The following is a 26,366-nucleotide window of genomic DNA, read 5'->3' on the forward strand; positions in this document are numbered from 1 at the left end:
AGGGGCCGCTCTACAAAGGTGTGTTAAGTGAATACATTTGTCTGTGTGAGTCAGAAAGGATGGAGTATGAAAAGAAGCCCACAGATAGGAGGCATGATTACAAACCATCTGGGCTCCAAAGTGGGTAATCCAGGGCAGAACTGGGAGCCCTCGGAGGCAGGAAGTGGTCAGGCATAGCGGCCACCCCCACCCTCACTCACACTGATCAAAGATGACTTTTTCCTGGCGCTTGCTCAGCTGCAAAAGCTTCATGGTGTTTTGCAACTTCTTTTCTTGTTCAAACAATTTTTTATGTAGTTTGGTGACCTCTGCCTTCATTTCTCCAATCTAAAGAGAAGAGAAATTAGAAAAATGAACAAAGAACATAAACATCATGTTACATAGGAAGAATTACAAAGCCATATAAAAAGATGATGCTCAACCTCACTAGCAAAAATATTTGAATGGAAACTAGAAGCCTTTTCCTGACAACCAGGAAAAGGCAAAATTGGACAAAACTCATTGAGGGTAAGGGGAAAGCACCTCGTGACCTCTGGTGGAAGTGAGGGATGGCATGGCCCAGTGAGAACGCCCTGGCAAGATCTACCAAACTGAGATGCGCTTAACTCTTTGCCCCAGCAATTCTACATGCTGGCATTTCCCCCAAGGAATAATAACATAAGCACAAGAAGATGCCTATGTACAAGGATGTTCGTCTCAGCATTGTTCATGGTAGGAAAAAATAACCTGATTTCAGTATAGATCTGGATAAATTATGGTACTTACATATAATACAATAATTTTGCAACTATTAAAAATGACGTTGTAGAGCTCTATGCATTGATATCAAAAAATGATCACAGTTAGTGACAAAAGAGCCCAGAACAACACGTCCTGTATACAAGGCATTCCTGTTCCACGAAACTGAATATAAACGCCCACATCCATAGATGTGTATATTGAGATGTCATCAAAATGTTAACAGCAATTCTCTCCATGAGATATGATTTCAAATTGCGTGATCTTTTTCTTTTACAAAAACTATAATGCTGACTTTAAAAACTTTTCAATGTTTAAATCTTCAAAAGATCATATAAAAGTATTACTAGGAAAGTATGCTCCATTAGAAGAAACTCTTCTGGTTTTCCAGAGTAAACTCTGGATGGGTGGCAAAACCAGAGTCCCCAGTGCTCCGAGGTGAAATACACACATGGTGGAGCCCTCTGAGCCAGTCTCCACCAAACCAGCTCCCAGGGGGAAGGACACTCCCTTTCTGTCAGAAAAGCACCATGGCACAGGCCGCTCTCTGCTGCGGCGAAACACTTCTGCTTCCAACAGGAGAGATGGTGAGCTGTCAGCTCATGAAGAGTCACTTTAGTTTCTTCCCAAACTTGTTTATGGTAGCTGTACTTGTAATCAAATTGCATAATTTAATTAAATATTAAGTAAGCCCATGAAGTATGTGTATTAAAAGAGAGAACTGGTTGTATGAAAACTAACATATGCTTCAGGAAAGACTTGATAAAAGCAAGTCACTAAAAAACACATTTCTGGCAAATTAGGTGTGGGTGAGACAACTATAAAAGATGTGGGAGGAACATAGTCTAGAAGAATCCTATATTCAAATTGCTTTGCAAGTGTCTAAGTTTTCTCTTCATCTTAAAGAAAAAGAAATTGGAAGTGACAGACATACATTATGGATGCAGTTTATGAAAGAAAGAAGATGTGAAACTCCAATCAGCAGACCCATATTCAAAAGAAAAGGCCCTGGCCCTACATCAAAAGAATGGCAAATGAATGTACATTTATCTGTTTTAAGTTAAACTAAAATGTTTAAGGTACGTATCATTTTTGATTCCCTGACTTAACCTACTTTTAAGATTAACCAGTCATGTCAGGTACAAGGACTTTGACAGTTCTTCCCAAACAGATCCTAATTTTAAACATTAGGTTTGCTTTGATTCTTTTCCTTGGGGCTAAGAGCCCACAAAGACTTAGGTTCTGGTCATGGCTCCAGAGGCCACACATTCCAGGACAAAGTCTCTCTACAGTCAACGCCTTAGTCCCACATCTGTAAAATCGGAATAATCATCCCTGATCCAGCTATCACACTGCAGTAGAGTGAGACTCAAATGAGATAATGGAAGACAGTGGGAATGATCATTTCCAACTTGGCCTGGCTGACCCACTCCTTGTTCTAAAGTCAGCTCAGGTTTCACCTCTTCCAGGAAGTTGATCTGGCACTTCTTTTAGGATGCCTACTGCTCCTCTGGGTGCCCCGGGGCTCAGTGTCTCCCCATCACCGCCCATGGCACACTGGAGTGACTGGTCCTTTACTTGTTTGCTTCCTGTACTGACCACACACTCATTTCCTCCCTCTAACCACCAGTGTCTGGCGCAGAGTAGGTGCTGTGACACCATTCACCCACTCATGGTGGATTAATTTTCACTAGTGCTCTCCTAACACGCTGTATATATTCTATCCAGTACTTACAACAGGGAATTTTAATTGTTTACATGTCTATTGTTCCCCTGGATTCAAATCTTCATTTTATGGGATGAATATTCCATGGTAGCAACAGCAGGGGCTCAAAGTACAGCTCCACCACTCCCCAGCTATATGACGCTGAAGCAAGTCACTTAATCTCTTGGAGTTTCCATTCCTACCTCTGGAAAAAGGGAAGAATCACAGCTAACTCCCTCAAGATTTCCGCAAGGGATCAAATGAGATGCTGGGTGTAAGCAGCATGCCTAGTGTCCGCAAGAGGTCACCAGAAGAACCCTGCCTGAGGGCCACAGAGCTGCAGCGCTGAAGCCACTCCCTCCCAGGAGGCCTCACTCTTCCTCGTCAGTGTTCTGCCTGACTTCGGGGACAGGAATTTTTGCTTGTTTTCTTTTTATGGTGAAAAAAATCTCAAACATTTATGAAAGCAGAAAGAAGTGGATAATGAACGCCCAAGTGCCCATCCAGCTTCAGCAATGATCAATTCATGGCCATACTTATCTCTACTACATTCCTGCCCATCCTCTCCCCAAGATGATTCTGAAACCAACCCTAGAATCCAAATGTATCATCTATAAAATATTTTACTAGATCTCTCTAGAAGATTTTTTTTTTTAAAATAAAGACAGCATCTTACTATGTTGCTCAGGCTGCTCTCGAACTTCTGGCCTCAGGTGATCCTCCCACCTTGGCCTCTGAAAGTGCTGGGATTACAGGCATGAGCCACCATCCCGGCCATAAAAACATTCTAAAAAAAAAAAAAAAGAAAGAAAAAAAAAAGCCCAACACAGTATCATTATGACACCTTAAAAAAAAAGGCAGTAATTCCTTAGTATCACCACATCCAGTCAGTGAACACATTTCCCTGATTGCTTCATAATTTTCTTTTCTAAACAATTGGTTCAATTCAGGATGCAAATAAGATCCATGTTTTGCATTTGATTATCTCTTGAGTTTCTTTAAATCCAGTGGTTCTCAAACCTACCTAGAGGGCTGTAAAAACAGACTGCTGGGGTGCACTCTCAGAGTTCCTGATTCAGTAGGCTTGGTGTGAGGCCTGAGAAGGTGAATTTTTGACAAGTTTCCAGGTGATGCAGATGCTGCAGGTCCAGGGCCCACACTTATGGGAACCACTGTAAATCCATAGGGTTCTCTCCCTCTTTCCCCACGCTGGATCCTTTCTTACTAGGATGAAATACGTTCTAGGCTCATACTGTTCATCTCCTGCCCCAGACCTAGCAGCAACCCATTTCTCCAAGGGAACCCTAGTTCCCTTTAGCGGGCAAAGGTATCTAGAAACCATAATTTGGGCATCAAGGGCACTCACTGGTGCTAGAACAGACATTGTTTCTAAAGCCTTGTATGTTGAGAAAGTTCATAAAATTCTTTTAATGGATGATAATACATCACAAGTTCATTCTGATATGTGCTATTCAAATTTAGGATTACGGGGTTATTTCTTTGATTTCATATCTCTTTTTCCTTACAGTAAAAAATCAGTTCCCAATAAAATTATTTGCTTTATCTTATAATAGAAGTATAATAATTCAGAATATCAATATCAATATTATTACTAAAAATATAACCATTAACAAGAGTTTAAATTTTTTTCTTGCCCTTAGAATACTTCTACTAGAAATGTGTGGTCAAATTACTGTGCTTTAGTCACTGAAATGCTTCCTTTTTGTGTTGTTATGCCTACATTGCCATATACAGTAAGGTTTGTTTCATCTTGCCAAGAATTTTTAGGAATTGTTTTCTCATTTTGATTTTTTATAATCATGTAATGCATTTATATACTTGCTAAGTCAAATCTACAAAACAAGGTCTATTCAGAGAAATCTACCTTCTATCTGTTACTCCAATCTCTCCCCTTCCATTACTATATGTAGCCTAGTTTGTTATTGTTTATCCTCCATTTAAAAAAATTATTATAAACAAGTATGTGTGTACATGTGTACCCCTCCACACAACTGGTGCACATGATACACACTTTCCAGAGCAGTCCAGACTACATGGGATGGTATACTAAATGTAAAAGGCAATTAATAACACTCAAGAGAAAACCAGGTAGTTCAAAAACCCCTGCGTTGCTGGTGAAAACTTGGAAATGGAAATCAGCATTACACACATTTCACACCAAGCAAAGGCACTGTATGAAACACAGCAGTGACAGAAAAGCGGCTAGAGGCAATTTAACACTACACAAGGGGTATGTACCCCAGCAACCACATCGGAGCATCTCAAAGGTCCTTTTTCTGGCGCAATTCCATGACATCAGAGTGAGCATAATCAATTACTTGAGAAACCTTTGGAAGGAAAGGGGTACTCAGGAGCACCAACCACTCCTGGAATGATTTGCAAGTAGGGAAGAATCAATGTGGCTATAACTTTTTTTGTGTGTATATATATTTTATATATATGTGTATGAGCTGTATTTCTGTCTATGTAACAGTTACTACAAGGTGCTAAGGATAAAAACATTGCATTAAGGGTCAACTGTTCAGTTCAGACATGTTTATATTAAAATCATATGAGGCAGGTACTACTTTGGTTGTATAGAAAAAAAATCACTGGTTCATTCAAAAAATGTAAATAAAACAGACACCATCCTCTGAAGGAAAATAGAGGAAGACAGGCATTAAACAAATATACAATTATAACTTGTTGAAAGGCTATGATGAAACAGAAGAGGATGCTATGATGGAGGAATCAGGGAGCCCTCTCTGACTCTGGGGTAATATTTAAGCTAAGACTTGAAAGGTGAGAAGGAGCCAGCCAGAAGCAGGACATGGGACACTCCAGGCAGTCAGGCCATCTGTGTCACCTAAGCCTAAGATGGAACAGGACTTGGTGGATTAGAAGAAGGGAAAGACCAATGTGGGGCTGGACCCCAGTGAGTCTCAGCCTTCCTCCCTGATACTCTGTCTCCCACCTGATACTGCCACCAGCTAAACGTGGGCCAAAAAAAGATTTTTCTATGGAATGAATAGTTATCAACTTCCCTGAGCTTAGTGTATCCAAACTTTGTCCCCAGGATCCCAAAAGTGAAATCTTAGAACAGGCTCATTAGAACCTTCAGAGCAGAGAGAGCTGCCCCACCAGCTACCTCATGGTCATGTTTGAGAGACCTGAGAGCCGTCAAAAGGGGTTTAACTAAATGAGATAATGACAAAAAATGTAAATTTCCCTTTTGCCTTCCTGCTGGCCTTTGGCAAGAACAGATAGGTTAGATAAACAAAGGGGGAAATATCTATCACACCACCAAGCAGAGAGTTCTAACTCTTCCTTAACCTGCAGGTCCCTTCTTCCAGGGAGGTTTCTCTGATTAGCCAGAGTGGGCGTTCACCTTGTCATGACACCACATGCATCCCACATACAGAAATCAGAGGACAGCTTCTACTCTGCCTGACTCCTGGTTTGGAGCCTGTCATTCCTAAGTACTTAAAACAGATTTTGAACACTCAAATATAATGATGAAAGCTGTCAACAGGAATCAGAAGGTCCAGAAAAAGGCACCTAAAATAAAAGAGATGATGAGTAGATAAAGAATGAGCTAGTCCATGAGGACAAATTGGGACTTAGAGCCTATAAAATAAAAGAATAAACATTGGGTTCCAGTATTTATGCTTTCAAACAAGCTCTAACCTTGACTAAGTGCCTCAGCTCCCTGAGTCCTGGTTCCCTCATGTGTAGAATGCGGACAGGATTCTACTCAACAAAGACACGCTCAGACGGGTCATGGCTACAGGAGTGTGGGACGGATCAAGTAAGAACACAGTGAAGCCATGGCAAACGGTGCCATCTCCTCCCTAATACATACCCCAAATGGTGGGCACATCTGCTGTGGGCCCCTGCTTGGCATGGAGGAAACTGAGACACAGGCCCCAGTGGCATCCTTGAGCCTCTGAAACATGTGTCACCACCTACCTGCTCACAGTGAAGGGGGCACTGGCCATCCTCGGGGAGTGAGACTCTCCAGAGAAGCTTCAGCTGCCTGTAGGCCTCTTCCAGGGTCAGCTTGGCTGTGCTCACACTGCTCACAAACTTGCTCAGTGGTGCTGGGTGTGGACCCTACACAGGGGGGATATGAAGGCTGTTACGTGCAGTCTTGAAAAAGATTTTAGACAAGCAAGCCTTAACGTGCAGCATAAATCTCCAGACTGTAGGGCTTCTGTTTCACACGCTGAGCGAAAGCCTGGTACCACATAACACCAATTTATTGTTCTTAAAGACTGGTGAATTGTAGATTATGAGAGAATTTCAGTGGTGATTTTAGCCCAATCAATAACCATGATTAATAACCACCATGGTTAATAACCACCAGCATTAACTACAGTTACTACTCCAAGTAAAGGGTCTGTGGGAGGGCCATTCTTACTGTTTGGCGGCCCACAGAGACTCGCCCAGAGAAAATGACACCAACAGCAAGCAATAAATGGTTTGCCTTTACTGGTCCCTGTTAAATGGCCCTGCTGTAGTGAATATGATATCAGGGTCTTGTACTGCTGGCAGAGCAAACTCAAATTGGGCGGTATCAAGGGCACAAGAAAATTATGTATGTGACTCAGAAAAGGGGAAATACAAGCCCAGAAATTCGAGACCACCCTAGGCAACATAGTGAGACCCCCATCTCTACAAAAAATAAAAAATTAGCTAGGTGTGGCAGTGCACACCTGTAGTCCTGGCTACTCAGGAAGCTGGGATGGGAGGATTGCTTAAGTCCAGGAGGTCAAGGCTGCAGTGTGCCATAATCATGCCACGTACCCCAGCCTGGACAACATGGTTAGACCCTGTCTCAAAAAAAAAAAAAAAAAAAAAAAAAGAGAGAGAAAAAAGACACATCCTTTTTAGATATCAAAGTAATAAAAAATCATTATAAATGAAAATATCTGGGCTGGGCGCAGTGGCTCACGCCTTTATCCCAGCACTTTGGGAGGCCGAGGCAGTTGGATCACCTGAAGTCAGGAGTTCACGACCAGCCTGCCCAGCATGGTGAAACCCCGTCTCTACTAAAAATACAAAAATCAGCCGGGCATGGTGGCAGGCGCCTGTAATCCCAGCTACTAAAGAGGCTGAGGGAGGAGAATCACTTGAGCCCAAGAGGAGGAGGCTGCAGTGAGCCAAGATCACACCATTAAACTCCAGCCTGAGCAACAGAATGAGACTCCATCTCAAAAAAAAAAATTATATATATATACTGCCAGGCATGATAGCTGATGCCTGTAATCCCAACACTTTAGGAGGCCAAGGTGGGAGGATCATTTGAGCCCAGGAGTTCGAGGCCAGCCTGGGCAACAGAGTGAGACCCTGTCTCTAAAAAAAAATTTTTTAAAAAGCCAGGTGTGATGGCACATGCCTGTGGTCACAGCTACTTGGGAGGCTGAGGCAGGAGGATTGCTTGAGCCTAGGAGGTGGGGTCGAGGCTACAGTGAGCCATGATCGCGCCACTGCACTCCAGCCTGGGTGACAGAGCTAGATCCTGTCTCAAAATAAAAAAAACACAACAACAACAAAACCTCAACAAAAACAAAAATGTAGTGAGACAAACGTTCATGAACAGAGATAGAATTGTTTTGGAAAGTAATGGAGCAACAGTTATCATCAAGAGCCCTAAAAAGTTCACAACCTTTGAACTAGTAATTCCACTTCATAATGGGCAACAGCCAGGTGGATGGGCAGATGAATGGACAGACACACCAGGGTGCAGATGGAGAGAAGAATGGATGAGAGACCAGATGTACAGCGGCCGTCATGGGAACAAGACAGCAGAGCCCGTGAAGCAGTTGCAGGAACACAAGGCATGAACCCCACCAAACACAGCCACCACCAATAGTCCCCCACACTGGACCTGACCTCTGAGCTCTCTGGGGCCACACTTCCTGGTCCCTCTTCTCAGCGTCCTAATGAGGACAACTGCGCCATTTGACTCCCCTACCCCTTCCACTGACACTCCCAGGGAGCAGCTTGTGCCCCCCAGCTCTGTGGTCAGGTTACCTTTGTTCCCAGCTCTTGACTTGTGGAGCTGGGAGCCTCTTGGGTTTGAACATCCATTTCAGCAAGGAGCCTCTGTCCCTGGCTGATCTGTTTGAGCAGGGCCTCATAGTCCTCAATCAGGCCCAGGACATGGCGGCCATTCTTGCTGGCCCACAGGTGGTGGCCAGTGACCAGGCGGGACACACACGGAGTGCTAGTTGCTGAACTGCCACTGTCACAGGAGAGGGAGTCCGTGTCATTCCCAGAGAGTGGAGGAGTCTCTGAAACTGTAAAATGAGAAGTAGGATGTAAAATCTGTTTCAGGTAACACTCTGCGTTCAAGACGCTTATGATGTTGAAGCTAGCTAGGAGGGCTAGAAGAGGCCCTCATGCCCAAATGCCACCCAACACAAGCCCAGAGGGGAAAAGAGGCATGCTCCTGGACCTCTGTATATTACCCCACACTGGGCTTACGAGTCATCCTGTAGGAGAGGCTCAAGTCAACTCAACCAACACTTATCAACCACCCACTCGGCAGAAGACCCCAGATTCACAAGGATGACTCAAGCTGGTGCCTGCATTCCAGTAGCCCACAGTCTGATCAGAACACAGACACTGCAGAAGGTGCAACAGCAGAGTGATGAAGGGCCAGAGCCAGGAAAAACAATTATCTGTGCAGGGAGGGAGAGAACAGGGAAGGCTTCTGAGAAGGAGCAGCATTTGAACTGGATTGAGCAAGTAGCAAGAATTACATGAATGATGAGTCATTCTGACCAAGGACAGCAGCAAAGGCATGTCACAGAGAAATGTGCATTCATGATGAGTCTTGAGGAAACAGGACTTTTACTGGCAAAGAGTGGGACAAAGGGGGTCTAAAAGTCACAGTGAGAGGAAAGTGTGGGCCTGTCTGCAGGATGGTGACCCCTGTGTGGCTACACCAGGTTAAGGGATAAGGCTGGACGGACCCACTGGAACTGGATCCTGGAGGGCCTTGAAAGCCTCACAAAGGTGGTCACAATTTTAATCTAAGGCAACAGGGACCCAATGATGTTCTAAGCTTGGTAACACCTAGGAGTGGATTAACTGGCTTGAAGGAGGAGATCACCAGCTGGGGATGCTGAGAACTTGAAATCCCAAATCCTTGCCAAATACCCTCCTGAGTTGGGACCAGGGACCCCCTTTTCTGCAAGTTAAAAAGTCTTACTGTCACATCCAATGCTCCCACAATTACCCAGACTTCAGCTTTGTACCTGATTTTGGTGTCACTGCCTGGGAGGAATCAAACAGATCAAATGAATTATCACTTTCCATGGGATATTTGTCACCATCTACAAAATGCAAAACACGAGAACTGTTAGTTTCACTGTTGTCAGCATTCAAGAGAGAACTGAAAGAGAATACAGTCAAGCCCCTCACAGTCACTTATCCATACACACACAGCATTCCTTCAAATCTTCACTGGGCCTCTGTCCTGCCAGGCCCACCTTTGTGGGACACCAGGGAGACAGAGTGACCAGGCCCAGTCCATTCCCTAGAAAAACTCTCGGCAGAAAAGTAAATAAGCAATTTTATTTTAGTGTGATCAAGGACAAGGGAGGGAAACACAGGCTGTTGGGGCTCAGGTGAGGGGCACTACCCCCAACTTGGCTTCCCAAAGGCTAATACCCGTTTTAAAACCTTATGTTTTAAGACTGATTGTGACTGACCTATGGTAAGAAGGAGGGAAAGAAATGCCAGGCAGCACAATGGGCAGGTGAGAGGCAGACAGTGGGACAAAGAGTGGGATCATCGCTCAGGGAGAAATAAGCACTTCACAGACCCAAGGCCCAGGGTGCAGGGAAGGACAAAGTAGATGCAAGGCCAGAACCAAGAGGACTGAGGGGCCCACTCAAGGGCTTTGGGCAAGGCAATGTCAAGCTGAGGTCTGTATTTTGTACTGAAAGAGTAAGTCTGGAGGCTGCCACACTAACCTAAGCTAGAGATGAGAGTAACCCACAATAGGATCTGGGGGGTGACGTATTTGCAACACTGTAAGGAGGCAAAACCAATAGATGCTGTACAGATGACCTGTGCAACACATTATAATTTGGAAAGCACTTTCACATATGAAAAGCTATTGGGCTCAATAGCTCAGTGGGCAAAACACACTGTAATTCAGATTTCACGGAAGGGGAGACCAAGGGGCAGAGACAGAAAGTGATCTGTCCAGCATAACCCAGCATGTCAGTGGCACAAAGCAAGGAAGCCTAGGGCTTAGGATCCCCCTTCCGAGCTCCTGCACCACTGGGCAGTGGGCTGACTGCACTCCAGCATTTCCCAGGGGTGTGCTACAGTTCCTAAGGCCAAGGAGCCAGGAGGTCAGCTCCATAGAGCTGGCCCCGAGAGGAATCACTCTCAGTGAAAGACATCAGCCTTTAGAACAGAATTTTTAAAACAGATGCACTTAAATACAGACCTGAGAAGTCTTTTGCAAAGGAAGAAATGCTGCTGCCTATAATTCTGATCTTGACTCAAGGAAATTAGAAAACTTTTCTGCTGAGGCAGCACTGTGAATTCTGAATGCTCTCCTGGATGCCTCTTGCCAGGCATGATGAGGGCTGCTTTCGGCAAATTTCAAAAGCAGGTAAAGGCTGTTTGATGGCCTCCTCACTTCAGCTACCCAACTCTCCTTCCTGAGTACCCCAAGCACAGAATTGTTCTCCCTACTTCAATCTCCCCTAGCCTACCCCACAAGCTCCTGAATCCCATCTCCTCAAAGCCTTAAAAAGGGCCAGATGCAGACCCGTGTTGAAAATAGTAATGCCCAATGCTGAGGTCACACAAAAACCACTACCTTTGTACACTGCTGATGTACAGACTATTTAGAAGGTGGCAATATGGCACCTTTCCAAACTTATGAGGTTCCCCTTGTAGGGTTTTCTCCTAAGAATATTATTTCACAGCAAAAAGCATATTAACATTGATGTCTATTATGGCTCCAAATCAGAGACCACTTTAATAAATCAACGGGGTCATGGACTGGTGACTGAGAATAGCCTGCAAACAATCATTAGGAAGCCCATGTGAAAGCACAGGGAACATGTATGATGTAATATTGGGCAAAAACAAAGAAAGGACACAGAATGACACAAAATCCAATTTGAAAAATATAAATTCATGCTCATATTTAATAAATGAAAAAATATGCAAATTTTAAAAAATGATCAGTGTGTAGAATCATGAACTTTTTTTCTCTGTTCACTTTTTTCATATTATTACATCATCTTTTGATTAAATTTTAAGATCCTTGTCAATGAGAAATCAATGAACTAATCACTGTGAGTTCTAAGGCGGACTGACCAGGTGCTCCTTAAGAGATTTTTTTTATTTTTTTAACTAGAGGTATCCAAGTAAAAGTCAGTCCAAACTTTAGTACAATACTTGCTTTTAAAGCAGGCTGGCATTCCTCATCCCACTGGATACACACATTTACCCTATGGGTGTCAGGATGATAATCCCAGGATACCCAAGGCTCCAGGGAGTCCAGTGGGGTTTAGGAACAGCCCTGGACTCGAAGCTGGAAATGGTTTCTAGCTCCAGCTCTGCTGCCTACTTGCTGTGCCACTTTGGGCAAGCCCCATCCACTCTCTGGGCCTTTGTTTTTCATCTCTAGAGCAAAGAGGACAGGCTGCCTGATTGCTTGGAGTCTAACCATTTACTGGTTTGCTCCACGCCCTGGGTGGGCGGGTGGCAGAGGTGTCTGGTCCTCTTTCTGGTACCCCCCACAGCCTCTCCAGGGCTAGGCAATTAACCTGCATACAAATGCAAAACAGATCCACTTTTTAAACCTATCAGGATGATTTTCAGATCCTGAAAGACACTGAAAGCCAGATTAAGATGTTTAGGTTCCCTTCTAAAGGCAGTAAGAGAAACTAAAAGAAATTTCAGCATCAAAGTGATGCAGGCAGGACTAAATGGATAGGAGGGAGCAAGGCCAGAGGCACTGAGGGTGTCTGGAAGTCCAAATTCCACTTCCCTGAGAATCAAGATGCCTCAGATGGAGATTACGCCACTTTGCCCAAGGTGACCGCTAATTAATTAGCAGTCAGGTCCCCTGGCTCCTAAGGTACAGCGTGTCAGCTATCAATGGAAAGACACCTCTGTGGGGCAAAGGCATCATTCAGAAGTTCACATGTCACACACAGATGCTCAGAGCTGCATTCTCAGCAAGTGGGGAGAGGCAGGGGCAGTACCGTGTTTGTCAGGCTGAAGGGGCACCTCAGGGATGGACACGGCTTGGACAGCCAGAGTGAGGGCTCCTTCCTGTGCCTTCTCTGCCCCCCTTGCCAGCTGTTCCTTGAGCCTGCTCTGCAGAGTGCTGCTGGTTTCGATGCTCCTTTCTAGTTGCAAGCACAGAGCCTGGATCTCCATCAGGAGGCTGTGCAGGTCCCTGAAAGGATCCTGCCCCTTCCAGCCTTCTCCTCTGACACCTCTGAGGACATGTGCAAAGAGAAGCACATCTTCCACAACCAAAGGGTCAGCCATCGAAGGAACTCAATCGCATTTTACACCCACCACCACCATCGCCCTCCCCCTTCCTAAGAACTAGGTACAGTTTAAAATAACAACTTGACTTTAGAAACAAAAATATTGGCAGACTTAATTGCTGCTATTCCACAGGCTAAATAAGAGCTGGAAATTAATTTTCGCTTCTGGCCATAAAAGCCTAGCAAATTGCACACCAAACCCCGAAATTATGTCTAGTAGTAATAAAATCTATTTGGGCTAGAATTATAGAATGAAAGGGGATGATTTTAAGAGCCATACTATATTAAAAAGACACAACAGCAAGAATAAAAAAAAGCAAGTTGAGGAGAAAATAAAAGCTGTGAGATGACCCCTTTCTAGATAAACTTTCAAAAGAGAGAAACCATCTGGAAAATTAGTAAAATAAAAAAAAAAAAAAAAAAAAAAACACCTCGCCACACCTCAAAATTGATTCTGAAACATTAGACGTTATAGTTGAAGCAGTCTGAGCTGGTATCTCTCCTGGGATACAGAGAGCAACGAGGCCAACAACCATCCCCAGAGCAATGCCCAGCACGTGAGAGGTGTCCATAAATGTTTGCTGAATGAATGGGCAAAAAGTAACATACACTAGCAGGACGATTATAATAAAAGTCATTTCCTGGGTGCCTACTACGTGTCAGGTATCTTGCTAGGATGCTTTTAATAAATGGTCTCATTCAATTTTCAACACAATTCTCCACACAACAGGTGCTGAGAGACATGTTTTACAGAGATAGGTATGGGCTCAAAGGGTGAAGTGGCCTACTGAGGGTCACATAGCTGGGAACAAGTGAGTGGGAACCCGGACCTCGGCTGGCCTGGGTGCTGAGCCTCAGTCCTTCTATGTTTCCTGCTGTTCCTTCAGAAGAAGAGTGGGTCAAAGCGCTAGCTTCAACACCCATCCACTCTACCCACGAGGCCAGAGTGGAGAGGGCTGAGCTCTGCCCTCCTGTGCCTACAGCCAGCTGTCGGGTGGTCTTACAGCCCAAAGCACAGTAGCCTCAAGGTGAGAAGGGCCTCAGTACCTCTCAGTCTCCTGTGCTCTTCATCCAGCTTCTCATACGCCTTCAGCTCCACTCGGAGAGAATGCAATAGCTTGTCATTCTGTGAGAGCAGCTGCTGCCTCAACTTCACCTCCTCCTGCACCCTGAGAAGGCCCCACAGGCATGAGAAGGACAGGTTAAGTCTACCTCAGGGTAACTTATTCAAACCCCACAGAGCAGGCCAATTCCACCCTCAGTCACAAGAGTGTGGACCAAGAAGTGACAAGCATGGTTAAGAATTCCATGTGCTCTCTAATCCTAATTCCACTCCTCTGCTCAGAATCTCCCAGTGGCTTCCCATGCCACTCAGAGGAAAACCCAAAGTCCTCACACTGACTCTGCAGCCCGATGTGATTTGGCATCCTGCCAGCCCCCTCTCCAGATACACTGCCCTGCTCTGTCCGGCACAGGCCTAAGCCACTTTGCCTCAGGGCCTGCGCCCATTCTGCCTGAAATGATCTTTCCCAGGTAGCTGCAGCACTCACCTCCTCACTGCATTCAGCTCTCTGAGCAAATGGCATCTTTTCACAAAGGCCTTCCCTGACTCACCCTTCACAAAAAACAGCAACCCACTGCCAAGCCCTCTCCTCCTTACAGGATCTTTCTCCATATGTTGTAGGCGCACCAGACGTACAATGTGTTTGTGTCTACTGCCTGCCACTGTGCACTAAGGCAGAGGCCTGCGTGCTGATTCCACAACTGCAGCCCAGTGCCTGCATGCGTGGTACGGCCAGCAGGCCACCAGGGAAGCACAGCTACTACCTGCTCAGCTCCTGGCCGCTGCAGCGGACCTCCTGGATCAGCTGCTGGTTGTGTCTCTCCTTCTCGCTGCCTTCTTTCTGCAGCCTTTCATTTTCTTCCTTCACGCTGGCATACTCCCGCTGAAGGTGCTCCAGGCTCACGGTCTTCCTGGAGAGGGACTCTCGTAATTTGTCATTCTCCTTCTGTTTATCTGCAAACATAAAAAGGTGCCACTGAGAAGGGCCACCATTTGTTTTTTCCAACCTTATTATATAAATACAGCACTTCAAGAATACAAAAAAGAATGAGATTCGATCTGGCATTTATGATTTTGGCATTCCAATTATCTTACACACTTTGGGCAGATAAATTTGTCAACATCAAGGCTGCAGATTAAACGTCACTGGGATAAAATGGGCCTGTTTAATTTTCTATTAAAGAACAGGCCATGCAAACCCAGTTACTTTGCCTTCACAGAGCAAACAGTGGGTAGGAAGTACAGAGGAAAACACAGGGCCCAGAACTCTGGGAATGGGTGCTCGCCTGGCCACAGGCCTTCTACCAGCCTAGCACCAGGAGGCCGGCAGGGCTGTGCAGATGTCACCTTGAGGCCCATTCACTCCTCAGGCTGAGGACAGCACCTCTCCTGAGGAATAAAATACACCCAGAGGCACAAGAGACACTGTGGTCAAAAGTAGGGGGCTGGGGACAGAGAGGCCACATTCAAGAGCGGCTTCTCCATTTACTGACTTCATAACGTTGAGTGAGGCTCTTCACTTCTCCACGCCTGTTTCCTTACATGTGTTACTGTGTGGATTCACTGAGATGCCATCTATAAAGGGTTTATCACAGGGAGTCAGGAGCACTCTGGGGGCTGGAAGCTCCATAAGGACGAGTTGCCAGCAGTGCTGGTGGTGGTAACGGTTGACCTGCACCAGCACTACCTGTGCAGGTGTGACATTAGGGCCTTCTCATGCATCGCCCTATTTAATCTCCAGGGCCGACTTCCAAGGCAGGCACTATTATTCTCCGTTTTCCAGATAAGAGACTTCCGTAAGGTCACACAGCCAGTAGGTGGCAGAACCAGAATTTGGACTCAGTCTGATTCCATTCTTAACCACAACAAGATAATTTCTAAGCAAGCATTCACCTCCTCCCTCAAGCGCCAGACACATCATGCTGCCTACCCTTCCTGAACGGCCTAGACTCTCCTCATCGCTAACCCCTGGGACTTTGTCTGCTCTCTCCCTTCTATTTAAAAGGCCCTGGCTCCTCTCAATCTTCAGCACCTTCGCTAAGCCCTCCTCATCCTCCGTTCTTGAAGGCAAGCTTTTCCTGAGTCAGGATGCCTTCTCCAGGGTCCTGCAGTTCCCAGAGCCTAACTTTATCGTGGCTGAGGTTCACACTGGCCTGACAAGATTGTTTGGCTGTCTCTCCCATCAGACTATGAGCTCCCTGAGGGAAGGGATGAAATCTCATCCATTTCTGTATCACAGTCTACACGGCCCTGAAGTAACACAGGAGATAGGAAATGTTTGCTGAGTGAATGACTGACTGACAGAGGCCCCAATTTCATCTCTTAAGCCAAAAGGAGCATCAATATCCTTTTAGGAAAAGTGGGATAAGCTGGCCCAAGTTCTAGCTCTACCACCTTCTAGCTCTGTGACCACAGGCCGGGCAATTCCCTGGGCCTCAGTTTCTCACCTGTCAAATAGGGCTAATGATACCTCATCCCAGAACTGTTTTCAGTAGTGAAAGATAATGTAAGTGAAAGCTCTTTGGGAGCCAAGCTCCAAATAGAAGGAACTAAGACAAGGGATCTTTATAAGAAGTACAGGATAAACTTTGCTGATAGTAGGAAATCACTAATTGAGATTTTGGCAGTATTATATTTCCAGCCCTTCTTTCTTCCACTGTGAACTAGGATGAGAGACACGTGGCTATAGGGGAGATGAGTGACAAGCAAATAAAGTAACATTTACTGAGCCCCTATTAGAGACACTGTGCTGAGAGCTTTACACCGTTCAATTGTCACAACAGCCCTATGAGGTATTCCTGAACCTCTCTGATTCCAGTATTCTCAGCTATAAAACAGAAACACCTCACAGAGCTGCTGTGACAATTAAATGGTGTAAAGCCATCACAGAGCCACAGGATTCATACTTAGGTTGGTCAGACTCCAATGCCTGCATTCTTTCCATGACACAGAAGGCTTTGGTGTTCCAGACTTCCAGTGACTCCTTTAACTCTTACCTCTGGATCCTTTAATGAGCATTGCATTGAGGGCCTGGTTCTGCTTCCTCAAGAAATGAATTTCTGATGTTAGAGAACTATGAAGCTCTGAACCAGAAGCAAAAATGTTTGTAGAACCTATAAAAACACACATAAAGACTGATTTATAAACAGTCTCCAGATCAGTATAGACAGAACTTTCTAGAAAGCAGTTTTAAACAAACAGTTAACACAACATACAATGAAAATCCCTCCTGTTAACTATGTTAGGAATTACCAGAAGCCAAAGAGAAATGAGAGTAAGCTTGAAAGAGGGGGCAGGAAGGGCTCCCCCACATCTTACCTAAGGGAGAACAAAGCAGAAGACCTGGGCCAGGAGTGGGATGAGTGAGTGAGAGTCTTCACCTTCACAGATGTCTTTCCCGAGGTCAAAATTCATATCCAGCTGCCTGCCGCGCCTCACTACTGAGGCAGCTCTGTCACTCAGTCCACAGAGCCAAAGCTGAACTCCTTATCCTTCCAAACCTGCTCTCTCACCTGTTTCCTGCCTCAGGAGATGGTATCGCCACAATCCCTAACCTAAGCTAGAAAGCTGGGAGCCATCCTAAACCCCTTTCTCTTCCACTGCCCAGTCAAGCAATCATGACTGCTGCTGCTTCCTCCAAAATGCTTCCAACACTGGCCTACTCTTTTCCGTCCTAAAGTTCAGGCCTTATCACTTTGCTCTCTAACCTTGCCTCCCTGCTGTTCTGCCAATGGGGTTATTATCCTAAACAAATTACATTTAAGTTACTCTCTACTCAAAAACATCTGATGGCCCATCATGGCAAAAGACAATCACACAACAAAACACAAGGGCCAACTTCTCAGTCTAGATACCTCTATTTCATAGATAACATTCACATTCACGGCCAACCTCAGGAAAGTGCCTACTGTGTGCAAGGTGCCTTCTCTATGTGGCAGACAGATGCTTCCCTCCCTGTCCTCCACACTCACTGAGTCCACTTACTACACCACAGAGCCAAAATGCCAGATTCCTGCTTTCCTAGCCACCCTGCAGTGAGGACATGGTCACGTGCCACCTCTGGCCAACTGGGCCTGACAGGAAGTCTGCTGGGGGCTTCTGGGAAAGATTTTTCACCAGGATGAAAAGAGGACAGGAAAAAGCCCCACCTTCTTCTTTCCCATGCTCTGGACACTGTCTGAGAGACTGGAATGCTTGTAACTACTGCAGTCATCACAGATACTAATCCAAACTCTGCTGTCACTGAGCCATAAACCTGCCTTGGAACTCCCTGCCTCTGGGTTTCTTGTTACAAGAGAAAACACAAATCCCTGTTGTTACCATCAGTTGCTACTCCCATTGTCTGCAGCTGAAAGCATCCTGGCACACAACTGAATACCTATCCTATTCAAACTCCTTGTAGGGAAGGTAGGGCATCAGTTCTCCAAGGAGCTGACAGTCCTTCCACTCTACAGCACTACCTTTTTCTCATGTTAATGATTCACTTACCGCAAGGTTATCTAATTGTTTTACTCACTATGTCTCTCCCCACCATCTTCCTCCACTCTCCCCTGCGAACTCTGGTATCTTTTCAGAGACACCTGGGTTTGAACCATGGCTCTGGCTTAATAGCTGCATGACCTCAGGCAAATTGCATCACTTCCCTAAGTCTCCATTAACTCAATAAAAAGTTACTGCTATTACCATTTGTATTACTAAAACAATTAATGATAGACTGGAGCCAAAATAGCACCAAAAAGTAATGTGAACAGCAGGAAAAAATCTACAGAAGTCTACCACAACCAAAGCTAAGGTGGTAGCTTTGAAGGCAGTATTTCTTGGCAAAGAAATAGGCCAAAGAACAGTTCCTGACCGACCTAAACCTGAGCTAGTGAGATCCACTTCCGATGCTAGGAGGCCAGTCTTTCCTCTGAGGGTCATCACTATCAGCCTGTACAAGTAGTGACAAGCTGGAAGCTCTAAAACATGAGAGGCCGGTTTTTAACAATATTCCACCTCGATATTGTAAGAAGCCATACCTTTCTCAGGCCTGCTCCCCAAGGTAAACATTTCACAGCAGGGGGAGGCGGAGCCACTTTTATTCCTTTGTCTTTTCAGACATTGTGACAACATGGTGAGAACAGCACGTCTTTCCACCAATGTAAATACTTTATGAATGCTTTTGTAAACCTTCCCGTCAGAGTGAATTACTCTCCAGAGCAATTGTCTGCTCCATTGTAGCTGGTGGCCATTTGAGCCCCCAAATAATTCTATAATTGGATTTGCCAGGGAAAATGTAAAACAGAATGAATCTAATTCAGGCATTACCAAGACTGAATGTGAAGGGCCCAGGCGTGTATTTCTTTCCTGTGTTTGATACAACTAATAACTCAGATCAATCAATTTCCCTGAGGGTTAGGGGGGTATATGCAGGAAATGGGCACAGTGAGCGAGAGGAGGGAGGGAGGAGGGAAGGAGGAGGGAGGGAGAGGGCGAGATGGAGCCATTCGGTTTCCCTTGCAAGCTGCAGCATGCACAGTACTTGGGAAAGATGTCCCTCCCGGCTGGTAGCTATGATGGCTAGAGAAGAATGAGACCTGGACAAAGGTCCAAGGACTCGGGTGCTGCTGCCATGGAGCACTATCTTTCCAGAACTCAATTCTACCATCTCTAAAAATTGGAATGACATTAGAGTCCCTGCCCATTGCAGAGCTTTGCAATGTTATACAGAATAAAATAGTAAAATAAAATTGATAATGATGATAAAGGCAACCATTTACTGAGTGAGGCACTGAGCAAGGCCCTACTCATAACATTGCCTCATTTAATCTCACAATGACCCTGTTCTATGAAACAATTAAGACTGGGAGAAATGAGTATATTGCTTAACGTCACAAAGCTAATAAATGGGACAGCAGGGTCCACACTCCGGCCAGTTCAACCAGACAAACTCGGGCTTTTCTGAGTGCGCCAAGCTGCTTTCAAGATACATGCTTTACGGAATGAGGAACTCTCTCTACAGCAATAAGGAAAGATATCCAAGATTTACTGCTCCATGACAAATGGATAGAATCATGGATATAGAGTATGTTACCTTTGGGATGAAGAGAAGAGTAAGAATATATGCTGGTATTTGCATTTTAAAAAACACTGTTAAGGATACAGAAGAAAAGAAAAAAGTGGAGAAGAAGGAAGGGAAAACAGGGTTAATGGGTAAAGAATGGAGGTTTAAATTTTTTGAAGCACATGAATGTCTTACCTATGCCAGCGGGGCGGGGGGGGGGGGGGGGTAATATTTTTAAGTTCTTCATGGACGATCACTCTATTCAGAGCTAACTGTGTTTATACAGGAATATGTGTGATCTTTAGACTGGCATGTGAAATTTACCAGATTGCTAAAATGCTGATATTTTTATAATCCATTATAGATGAAAAGACAATATATTGCTTTGTTTTATCTTAAAATTCCTATCTATTTCTCTCCAGCTTCCAAAGTTAAATGAGATGCCAGTCACAATTCAGGATGCCAGAGGCTGGCAGACTTCTCCAAGATGGAAAAATGAACATTTATCAAGCACCTGCTTTGTACACAGATGCTTACTCAGGCAAATGCGTCACAGTGAAGCACTCACAGACATGTACAGTCCTCCAGGAAGGTCTTTTCTTACCTTGATCAAATTCAGATCCTTGCCGTTCCAACTGTTTCCGTAGCTTCTCATTTGTTTTAATAGATTCTTCTAAACGCTTTCTCAAAGTTCGAATTTCCTGTATGTGTTCCATTAGTAAGTCTACAGGAAGGAAGCCATTTTTAATTTAAAGTCTGAACCCCCAATAAATTGAATAATTTATGGATTATGCAGGGATCCTGAAATTCCAAACAGTATTGGATGTGTTAAGATGGTTAGCAACTGGCAATTCTTTCCTAGGCATGGGGAGGGTGAGCTATTTCCCACAGCCCACAGACACACTTCTGTAATGATTCTCTGCAGCCCTCCATGAGGAAGATATTTTACATCACATAGAAAAAATTATATTCCATACAATTTTAATGCTAACTCTAATGTAGCCTTTTATTCTTCCAAATATCAAATATTAATTTAAAATATTCCTTATGGTGAAACTAACAGATCACTTTCAAGTCTGCTTGAATTGCCTGAGAGTTGATTAAACTACCTTCATAATGAATCCAGATATTTTCGAGACTAATTTTTTGAAAGGAATATGTTATCCATTTATCATTTACTAATTTAAGACTTAAATAAAGCAAAACAATGCTAGTGAGAATGGTAATAAGAAAAGTGATCTCAAGAGAACATCTTAATAGCATGAGTATAAATGTGTATGACCTTTTGGGGCTACTTCTATACTTAGCCTCAGAAAAGTTATTTTCCAATGTCTTTTACCAAATAATTCAACTCTTAGGACTCTATTTAAAGAGACCACCAGAGATGCTGACAAGCATTTGCCAGAATGGAGGAAAAGGTTCACCTTAGCACTGGATGTAACCATAAGAACTGAAGTAACTCCAAATATAACTGTAGTACATTCATGATGATGCAGTATTACATAGCTATCAAAATTATGTTATGAAGACTATATATCATAAAAAATATACTAAATCTTAGATCCAAGATCGATAACATAATCACAACTTATAGAAAAAAAAATTCAGTTTCTCCCATACACTCACTCAACAATCAACACAGAAGACTTCTGTGACCAAATGTGAGGGTTTTTTCCCCCACAGACTAAGCAAACAGTTCTGCAGCAGACACCGGCCGGGTGTCCTCTAATTCAGTTGGACCTGAAGATAGCGTTAGATCCACAGGTTGAGGCTCAGTCCCAAGACTGCTCCCTCCAACAACTTCTGATGCCAATCGCAAGCCCCCAGTTGCTTCACCTGTGCCTCTGACCAACTGACTAAAAATTCGGTTCCCTCACCTGCCTCCTGCGGTTGGATTAATTTGCTACACCAGCTCAAAAACTCAGGGAAACATTTGCTTATGTCTACTGGTTCATTATGAAGGATACTGCCAGGAAGACTAAATATATACTTCATAATATCACAGAACTCTACTTAAAAATTTGTACAGACAAGGAAAGACACAAATATGTGAAAGAAGGAAATATATCTAAATATTAATAGCAGTTGCCTTTAGGTGGCAGATTTTAGATTTTTCAAAAATTCTATATTACATTTTAACATAATACTTAATAATACATAACATTTTAAATTTTCCAAAATGAGCATGTATTTGTTCAGCCTCTGCCACATCTCACTTTAACAAAGAAAGAAGAAAGCACAATTCCAATCCAGGGGTAGGTTTCTACAGTCAGTGTTTAAAGCATCATCACATTAAGTATCCAAAGGCAAAACTAATGTCTTTAATTTATCAATTAGGGTATACTCAGTATATCTTAGTAATGTTTGTTTTAAAACATTACACTAATGTTATGACCCAGTTTTAATTCCTCCAAAATGACTTTCATTTAAAAGTAGCACAATGTTACAGATCTTTTCCTAATTAAATAGTAATTTTACCATGAATTTGAATGTTTATGAGATGACTTAATTCCCAGACCTTCACCTATCTCCTGCTAATGCCAGAAGTGTGGCAAGTAATTTGGTGGAATGTCGTAGCTCTCGCTGCAGCACAGCACAGGACTCTTGTCTGCAAAAAGCTACTGGCACCCACGGCACTGCATCTCCACGCTCCTTAAACTCCTGGCACCCACAGCACTGCACCTCCCCACTCCTTAAACTGCTGGCGCCCATGGCACTGCACCTCCCCACTCCTTAAACTGCTGGCGCCCACGGCACTGCACCTCTGCGCTCCTTAAACTCTAGGTGCCCAGGCATTGCACCTCCGCGCTCCTTAAACTCCGGGCGCCCACAGGTCTGCACCTCCCCACTCCTTAAACTTCTGGCGCCCACGGCACTGCACCTCTGCGCTCCTTAAACTCTAGGTGCCCAGGCATTGCACCTCCGCGCTCCTTAAACTCCGGGCGCCCACAGGTCTGCACCTCCCCACTCCTTAAACTTCTGGTGCCCACAGCACTGCACCTCCATGCTCCTTAAACTTCTGGCACCCATGGCACTGTACCTCCTTGCTCCTGCCTTGGGGCCCTGCAAATCTTCTTCCAGCAGCTAGTCAGGTCGGAGTCAGTCAGGAACTTTTCTGTTTGACTGCAACCTTCCTTGCTGGTTTATCCAAGTCACACACTCACGACTGTGAGAAGGGGACATAAATGCTTAGCAGCAATCGAAACATGCCATCTTCCACTGAGTCTTTGGCCAGGAGGCGGAATCATCAGTTGGGCTTAAGGAAACATTCCCAGTTGAACTGGACACCACTTATTAATTATGCAGCCAAACTGAAGAGAAGGAAACACTATACTAGCCTTTACAAAATGGGAGAAAAATCTCTCTCTCTTAGAATAATGCCCTTTTGACAAATGCTAACTTCTTAAAAACATAAATCCAATAAGCAACCACAAAAAAAAAGTGTGTATCTCTTGCCTAGCAGTTCCAATTTATAGAATCTGTATTAAGAAAAGCCCCCAAATAAGGGAAAAGCTTCATGTTCACAGATATCCGCTGCAGCATTTACAATTGTGAAATCTGGAAATGACTTAAATGTTCAGCGACAGGGGAACAGAAGGAAAACTGCAATTCAGCCACTCACTGGACTATTCTAAAGCCACTAAAAATGATGTTATGTAATAACATGTCGGAAAGCTTATGACAGAACGTTAAGTGAGAAAAATACTAAATTATCTCTCTACCAAATCATAAATATGACAAAAGACAAAAGAAAAACTAGATGCAGAGAGCAAAAGGCTGAAGACACACCAAAAAAGATGATGGTGGGCTTACTGGGATGACTCCAGGGAGCACTGCCACAGTTCAGGTAACCCACTAAGAGGGCACCATAAGCCCAAGGTCATGGGTCCACAGAGGAGTAAGAAATAGAAGAAATGCCTAAAAGGTTCTACATTAGAAATAGAACAAGGTTGGGGTGGTGGACAGGGCGAAGGGTGGAAAAAGAGGGGCAGCCAAGAGGGAGCAGAGGGAACTGTCTAGTGAAAACAATAGGGATCTCAAGAGTTCCCGTTTAAATAATTTGGGTTGCTGCATTGTAAACACCACTTTCCTTCTGGTTCCTCAATCAAGTCTGCACAAAGTCTTCGTGGGAGTGGTCTCTGGGGATTCCTGGAAAGTCACTGAGTTACACACTGAATGGATACAATACAGAAGAAGTGGCACTAGGGACAGGGAAACAATTCGTGGTGTGACCTAAATTTGGGAAAGGCAGAATGCAGAGCCAGAAATGACCAAGAAAAACCAAGTACTCAGAAACTCACAAAAACTGCAGAGAGATACAGTCAGAAATCCAAAGAAACTAGGGCTAGATAACGCTGCTGGAGGACCCCAGCTGATACCTCAGTTATGCCAACAATGTGGACTTCACACTCTAGGTATGTCTTCTGTCTTCAAACTGGGCTCCTCTAAGTCCTGAGTGTCCTCAAGAAGATTCAGAGGCCACCACGGGACAAAGGCACCACACTTACCTCTTGTACACACTGCATGGGGCCGCTGTGAAAATTTTCACCTGCTAACTCAGTCCATGGTTGGAGGCAGAGCAAAGGTGTTGTGGACTGAATGCTTGTGTCTCCAAAATTCCTATGTTGAAGCTCTAAGTCCAATGTAATGGTATTAGGAAGTGGGGGCTTTGGGAGATGACAGGACCATGAGGGTAGAGCCCTCACAGTGAGATCAGTGCCCTCATAAAACAGACCCCAGCTCTCTCGCCTTCCTTCTTGCATGTGAGGATACAACCAGAAAATGGCAGTCTGCAACCTGGAAGAAGGCCCTCACCATGCTGGCTGTACCCTGATCTTGGACTTCCTAGCCTTTAGAACTGTAAGAAATAAATTTCTGCTGTTTATAAGTCACCCATTCTATGGCGTCCTGTTACAACAATCCAAATAGACTAAGACAAAAGGCCTGACCCAATGGGCCATGGGTCACACTAAAGGAAAACAAAGTAGATTCCTACAATCACAAATGTTGTATTAATATAAAAATATCAGAACAGGGGGCTAGATACTCTTGGGCAACTCAAAGCAGAAGAGTCTCTGAATTGACCCTGCCTTAGGATGAGTTTGAAATAAACAACAGGAAATTAACCAAATCTGCACTGACATACAAGTTCAATGACACACAGCCTGCAGGAAATGGCAAGTCACATATTAAGTCGTCATTTAAAAAATAAAAATGGCTTTTCCCCAATCGCCAACACTTTCAACAACCATAGCTTTCTCTAGTGATAAATGATACTCTGAGTGACCAGCATTGGCCCTAATGGGATCTCCTTTCATCAGAGAAATATTCAAATGTCACCACACTCTGCTTACTAAGGTTAAGATGGCAAATTATTGTTTTAATCAGGCCATGTTTAAAACACTTAATGAGGATTAGCTTACCTTGAGAAAAATTGTTCACCATAACTGAAGTCTTCTCTGTCTCATTATCTTGCTTCTGGTCTCGTGAGAAGAAGGACTTTTCAGACGTTTCATAATCAGAGAGCACATGAGAGGCTGAAGGCTCAGGAGATTCAGGTAGAAGATGTTGGTAGGTTAAGTTGTCTTCCTCAATCCTTAACCATTGAGATTGAAAGATAAATCATCTCCCATGCTAAAATCCCAAGCCAGGACTATGACTTACGAATTCTTACGATTACTTTATTCTTAGTAACTCCCCAATGTTTGCAACTTCAGTCAGACCTTTTATTTCCCTACAGCATTAAGCAATGACATTCTAAAAGCAAGAAAGGCTCAGTGCACTTGAGTTTGAAGCCAACAAGGGGAAGCAGGGGATTGTGCCTGTCCCACAGCATGGCTTACAGGGGAGGGACCCAAGAGGACTTGGGTTGACGGCAGCTGTTTACCAAATAACCTCTCTATACCAAGCATTTGAGATTTTAGTTGGGCCTCACAGAAACCCTTTGAGGTAGGGATTACTATCCTCATTTAGAGTGGGGGAACTGGGGCTCATCATAAACTGGCCCACTGTCTCACGGCTTGGTCAGAGGCACAGTTTAGATTTCAACCAGGCCTGCCTGGCTCCAAGGCCCCAGGAGAATGTGAGAGCCCAGCCCAAAACCGTGAGATGGCCTATGGATTTAAAAATCTCAAAACTCTCATGGTTCCCAAGCAGGTTTCAATATCGTTATTCTAGCAATCATCTGGTTATTAACCTGTATTTCCCAAGGACCACCTAAGCCATGAGAAAAAAAAAAAAACAAATGCTGTGAAAAGCCCACATGAATCTCCATTA

At 44.3% G+C, this 26,366-nt stretch overlaps 1 protein-coding gene across 10 annotated transcripts in view; it reads right to left on the reverse strand.

The window, feature by feature from the left end:
- CDK5RAP2 (CDK5 regulatory subunit associated protein 2) overlaps positions 1 to 26,366 on the reverse strand; it is a 188,681-nt gene that overhangs the window by 5,456 nt on the left and 156,859 nt on the right. For 5 of the 10 annotated variants that reach the window (XM_055351808.2, XM_019033869.4, XM_055351809.2 and 2 more), the window contains 9 exons: positions 25,514 to 25,686; positions 20,695 to 20,814; positions 17,044 to 17,160; positions 14,812 to 15,001; positions 14,032 to 14,153; positions 9,709 to 9,786; positions 8,480 to 8,745; positions 6,413 to 6,556; positions 201 to 327 (listed from right to left, as the gene is read on the reverse strand). In XM_055351808.2, the coding sequence (XP_055207783.2) occupies positions 201 to 327; positions 6,413 to 6,556; positions 8,480 to 8,745; positions 9,709 to 9,786; positions 14,032 to 14,153; positions 14,812 to 15,001; positions 17,044 to 17,160; positions 20,695 to 20,814; positions 25,514 to 25,686 (1,337 nt within the window). Of the gene's footprint in view, positions 1 to 200; positions 328 to 6,412; positions 6,557 to 8,479; positions 8,746 to 8,932; positions 9,130 to 9,708; positions 9,787 to 12,690; positions 12,928 to 14,031; positions 14,154 to 14,811; positions 15,002 to 17,043; positions 17,161 to 20,694; positions 20,815 to 25,513; positions 25,687 to 26,366 lie in introns of those variants that run through there. The other 5 variants (XM_063696731.1, XM_063696729.1, XM_063696730.1 and 2 more) reach the window with 2 other exon arrangements.

This window comes from Gorilla gorilla, chromosome 13 (assembly GCF_029281585.2).
Source record: "Gorilla gorilla gorilla isolate KB3781 chromosome 13, NHGRI_mGorGor1-v2.1_pri, whole genome shotgun sequence".
Lineage (NCBI taxonomy): Eukaryota > Metazoa > Chordata > Mammalia > Primates > Hominidae > Gorilla > Gorilla gorilla.